At 40.3% G+C, this 6,027-nt stretch overlaps 1 protein-coding gene across 1 annotated transcript in view; it reads left to right on the forward strand.

Annotated features, from left to right (window-relative positions):
- FBN2 (fibrillin 2) overlaps positions 1-6,027 on the forward strand; it is a 247,395-nt gene that overhangs the window by 197,890 nt on the left and 43,478 nt on the right. Inside the window, exon 37 of the mRNA XM_012807203.1 lies at positions 1,840-1,965. Coding sequence (XP_012662657.1) covers positions 1,840-1,965 — 126 coding nt within the window. The remainder of the gene's footprint in view (positions 1-1,839; positions 1,966-6,027) is intronic.

A 6,027-nucleotide genomic window follows, 5' to 3' on the forward strand; every position in this document is an offset into this window, starting at 1 on the left:
GTGGTATATGTACACCATGGAATACTATGCAGCCATAAAGAAAGACGGAGACTTTACCTCCTTTATGTTTACATGGATGGAGCTAGAAAATATTCTTCTTAGCAAAGTATCTCAAGAATGGAAGAAAAAATATCCAATGTACTCAGCCCTACTATGAAACTAATTTACAGCTTTCATAAGAAAGCTATAACCCAATATTCAGCTTTTTAAGATAGAATATATCACACAACCTCTGTTATTAAATGTATTTATCAAAGTCTCAGTAGCATATCACATGTTCTTGGAAGATTTAAGTGGAGTAATATAGTTAAGAATTTGGGAAACACAACACAAAAGTTCAATAAATATTAGTGTCTATTTAGAGGCTCTTCATTCCATATTCCTCGAGGGTAAAGCGTCCTCTACTGTACCCTGACATCAAACTAGATGATCTTACTGGATGTAATGCTGAATGCTTGTCAGTTGGTAAGGTATTCGTGTCCCAGCTGGTTTGCAGTGCATGCTGCAAACCCACAATTAAATGATAGGCTCTAATTTTGCTTCCAATTATTGACATCAAAAATGCAGACTTTAAGTTCTTCTTTTTTTTATTATTTATTAAATCATAGCTGTGTACATTAATATAATCATGGGGTACCATGTGCTGGTTTTACATACAATTTGAAAATGCTTTCATCAAACTGGTCAAGTAGCCTTCACAGCACTTTCTTAGTTATTGTTTAAGACATTTATTTATATTCTACACCTAGTAAATTTCACATGTACCCTTGTTAAGATGCACCTAGGTGTGGTCCCACCAATTACTCTCCCTCCACCCATTCTCTCCCCTCCCTTCCCCCCTCCCCTTTCCCCTTCCTTTTGGGCTATAATTGGGTTATAGCTTTCATAAGAAAGCTATAAATTGGTTTCATAGTAAGACTGAGTACATTGGATACTTTTCTTCCATTCTTGAGCTACGTTGTTTAAACGCTTCTTTAACAAGACATGTTTATTCACTTTTAAAGCTTCATTAGTTTTAAGCCTTGTATATCGCATCTTTTCCTGCATTTCTTTGCACCTTGGTGTCAAGGACAGAGCATGGCTTCGGTGTCAGACACACCGGCACTCGGATCCTGGCTCAGCTCCCTGTAGCCCTCACAGCTCCCTGCTGCTCTCAGCCTCAGACTCTTCCTCTTCTGAACCTCAGGGAATTGGAGACTCAATGAAAAATCAAGTCAGGCAACCCAGCACACCACTTGGCAGCTATTAGGCCCTCTGTAGACATTGGCTTCTGTCCTCCCCTCCCTTTTCTGCTTGATAGAATTAAATAAATGATAGAATGAAATAAATTCTTTGAGTAATTCCTGTTTACATAATGAAGATAGAAGCATTTTTTATAAAATTGAAAGAACCTTACTCTATTCCCAGATTGTCTCTCATTTGCTTTAAAATACTTGGACTGGTAAAATTTCAGTTGGGTATTCTAACACTGTAACATTGTCAAATGCATGGACATCATTTTAAGATTAATTCCAATGTTCTTAGTCACATCTAAATGATGATGGTATCATACTGTACATAAAACTGGTATTAAAGGAAACCAAGGCTGAGGTGGGGGGCTTCTGCACCCCCCTCCACCGTGAACCGTATTACAACTGCGTGTTGGGGAACAGGTCAAATAGCTTTTCCCCCGGGGGGGCTGTGTACCCGTGTACCCTTATTTCAGAGAAGGTGACATGCTGTTGTTTTGTGCTAACAAGCGCTAAGTCGAGCCAGTAAAATTGATTTAGTTGTAGAGCAAGGAGAAAATGTGTCATGAAATTTGGAACCTAATAGAGACGTAATTTCCTTCTTCAACAGATGTGGATGAGTGCGCCGAGAACATAAATCTCTGCGAGAACGGACAGTGCCTCAACGTCCCGGGCGCGTACCGGTGCGAGTGTGAGATGGGCTTCACGCCAGCCTCAGACAGCAGGTCCTGCCAAGGTGGGTCACCGGGATTCCAGCTCATGTTCAAGTTGGATCAACTACAGTAAATGAAACCACAAAAAGGGCTGGAACAGGCTCCACCTGGAAGCCGAGCACACAGCACATGCGGCACATACAAAAGTCATTGGTTTCAGCGTGGATTATTTTGCCAAATGAACAATGATGAAGGCAGCTTTCATCTCTGATGAAGTTTTCCTGGCCAAGAGCCAGTGGTTGGGAGTTTGGCTCATTCTTTCTTTTTCTTAACCATTTCTTTCTCCATTTTTCTTTTTTTAATCACTAAATGAACGACATGTGGGAAAGGATTCAGCTTTTAAAATATGATCTATTACCTACCCCAGTCACGGCTGTTTACCGTGCTTATCAAAATCTAAGCAGCTCGGTGGTGGTGTCTGCCTTGGTGTTGAGGATGCTTGTGTGTGTGTCTGGGGCTGGACGTCCCCTCCGAGATTCACCAAGGACTTGACGTTGGCTTAATAGTAACGTGCTCTCCTTCTAAGTTACGACATTGTCCCCCTGTCCTAGAAATGGGACTCGGTGACCAGAATGGTATCATTCCAGGAAGAAGAAGTGGGATTTGCTTTTAAATGACTCAATTCACATTTCATGTTTATAAGTGTGGGCCGTGATTGTGTTATGAAGAGAGAATACTTGAAAATAGGAAGGAGGAAAGGAAAGAGATTGGACAATATTTCATATGCCAAAGGTTTCAACGAAATGTGTTATTCACCAGAAAATCTTAAAAATTAACTCAAGCTAACTGCTAAGTAAAGATGACAAAATGGAATCAAATTAAATACTTTCTTGCTATATTAACATGGAATCAAATGAACAGAAATGGTAAATACCAGCTCTCACGCACAGGTGCACGTACACACACAGCTAGCATCAAGCAAACAGAACAAATTGTGCAATCTGGGGCAGCTCGGCGGAGAGCCCAACTCTGTTCCACCGCTGGAAGTGGCACTGAAGAAGGTGTGCCAGAAGATGATGAAATTCCCATAAAGAGCCACCAGTGTGAATAAGGGGGTGAACAGTTGACATCTTGAGAGAGGTGACATTAAAAACTGGAAGCCTCGTGCGTGGCCCCCTGACCCACTGGATTGGTCAGAACTCAGTCTATTCCATACAAGGCAACTGTAATATGAGCATTTTCTCCCTAATCCCGGGTTCTTCTAAGCACTGAAGCTAATTAGTAGAAAATGTGAGTCAATGAGGATGTGGAATTCCAGGATTTAGTGTCTACATCAGCTTGACGAGAGTTAGGAGGAGAGGGAACAAGTCAGCAGTAGCCAGACACTTCTGCCAGCGCGAGTTCTTTATAATTCTAGGCAGAATTTTCCCTTGATAATTTTATTGCTTTATGGGTGTCATAGTCTCTTCCAGAACTTAGCCCCAGACTCTCCCCCCAAGGGGAACTAAATAGTTAGCGTTTACCCGAACTTTGTTCACGCTGACAGGGCGGCTGAGGGTGGCACACACGTCCTCTGTCCTCAGTTAACCCTCCGCTCCATCCATCTGAACACCAACTTTCGCCATCCCAGAAATGCAGTTCCATGTGTCCGCCTGTTCTCCTCATTTGTCGCTTCCTTTTTCCCCACAAGGTCTGGCTCGCCTGGGTAGTTTCTCCTGATTTTACTCACTTAATTCCTTGGAGCCGTCCCATCTTGTTATGAGTCTACTCCCCTCTGATCAGCATTTTTCACTGCAAATCTACTTCTTGCCACAAATTCTCAGAATTTGTATGGAATCCCAGTAATTACTAGATTTGGCTATTTCTCAGTATTCTCCAACAAAACAGGGGAACACAGAGTCTCAGGGAACCACCACAGGGACAAGACACAGGGCTGTGTGAGCTGAAGGGAACCTTGACACAGACCATTTCCTTCTGGGTCTGAAGAGAGAGCCAAGGCCAGACTCCTCAGTAGAGAGCCCCCGAGAGCTCTTCCCACCCCCTGTGCTTTCTTCCTCCACCTATGAGCCCCTGGGCTACTGAGGAGCAGTTGCTTTCTTTTTCTTTTGGCCAGGTCTGGGTTTGAACCCGCCACCTCTGGCATATGGGGCCGGCACCCTACCTGAGCCACAGGTACCACCCAGTGAGGAGCAGTTTTAACAAGACCAGACCCCGAGCTCCGGCTAAATCACTGATAAGAAAGGAAAGGTGTCGAGGTTCTATCTGAATGAAGTGAAAGGAGAAACTCTTGAAAGAGGAGGGTGTGAACAAGTGGAAAATAAACGAAAGCAGCAGGGAGAGCATCCTCCAGAAAGGAGAGGGGCGAGCATCTGACACAGCTGAGGAGCCGGCCCCGAACGGAGGGAGACTGCCCCAGAAGCAAGGGCAGGTTTCCATCAGTTCTCCATACCATACATGACTTTAATATAAATAGGATTGCACAAGTTCAAAGAGAAAATTATGAAAACAGCCGAGTATACGTAAAAGGGAGATTGCAGAGTCAAGAGAAATAAGAAACGGGGACCAGTGCAGCCCAATTAGAGAACTATTAAGTAGAAACAGCAAGAAGCAGAAGAGCCACAGATGAAAATGTAATTCCTAGCGTAGGAAAGGGCTTGAAATGAGTGCAGCAAGCCAAAAGCTGGGGTGGAAAAGTTAACACCATTAAAGGAAAGGCAAAAAACATAATAGCAGTAAACTGCTGTCTCTGAAGTAAAAAGACCAAAACGTTAAATGGAAGAAAGGATCAGACAGCCACACGTTTTTCCAGAAATAGAAGAAAGAACTAAATGTATGGGGAAAGACTAAAGTATAAGAGAAAACTTAACCTTATCACATTTGACCATGACTTTGCTCATAGAAGAGAATTCAAGAGTGCAGGCAGAGAAGGTGAGTCATGAGCCAAACAGAAACAGTCAACATCAGCAGATGTTTGATCAATGCCCACAAAATTCTGAGGAAACGTGACCGAAGAGGTTGGTTCATTAGAAAGACAATAATTCCTAGAAGTAAAATAATTCAGAAAAAAACACCTATATTTTTATAGAAGTTCCTCCTGGCGGGAGCTGGGGGGTACTAATCAGCAGTGGAACCCAGCTAACGGAGAAATAAAAGGAGAAGTTGTAGCAAAACCACGAATGATCCCCTGAAGCAAAGAATTTGTACCAAACATGGTTGAGATTTCAGTAAACTCTTGTAAGCATTTGAAAAGTTAAAGTAACAACAAAAATAAGGAGTTAGAAGCATCTATGAGTGCTAATTTTCTTACCATTCATTATACAGAATCTATTAACACCGTCTAAAATTACATTTGAACTTTAGCATGAAACCAAAAGACGGCAAAATATTTTCGTGTTTTTTGTTCTTTTTTAACATTAAAAAAGTGTTTTAGAAACTGTTAAGATAATGAAAAATTGATCTGATGAGCAGAAATTGCTTTAGCTTCACTCTCTGTAAACACATATAGAAACATCTGGAAGATTGTTCATCAATGATAATGATGTCATCGATGATAATGATGTCATTGATAATGATGTCTGTCAATGATGTTGAGGAATGATTTTTTTCTAGGTGGAAGCATTTTTGAGTGACTTTTATTTCTATTGCCTTATTTTCTGTATTTTTTTTTTATCTTTTCTGTTTTCTTATCAGTACTTTTTGTATCGTTTATATTTTTAGTATGTGTAGTTTTATAAAGGCAGGACAGTAATCTTTTAAAATACCTTATTTTGTACCATCGTTACATTATTTAAAGGGAAGATATTTCTAATAAAGATGACTATAACATTTCTTCCCTGTTTATAACTGATTGATATAATAACAGAAAATTAGAGAATAAAAGAAGTAAAAACTTTAAAAGTTTTAATGGGTAGTATTTAAAATTTTTTATATGTTTTTGTTTTAATTTGCCAATTGTAAAACATCTACGGTTTGCCCTAATTAATCAGAATCTTTTGTTTTTACCGTTAATGTTTTAGAGTTTCCTTCCTTTTTAACATATGTATATTTAATTTTTGTATTCTTTTTTTATGTCCTAAGCCATTCCTTTTTTAAGTATAATGCAATACAGTTAAAATACTAGACACTTGTTTTACCAAGAAAAGAAT

This window comes from Otolemur garnettii, unplaced genomic scaffold (assembly GCF_000181295.1).
Source record: "Otolemur garnettii isolate 467f Iridium unplaced genomic scaffold, OtoGar3 scaffold00003, whole genome shotgun sequence".
Taxonomy (NCBI): domain Eukaryota; kingdom Metazoa; phylum Chordata; class Mammalia; order Primates; family Galagidae; genus Otolemur; species Otolemur garnettii.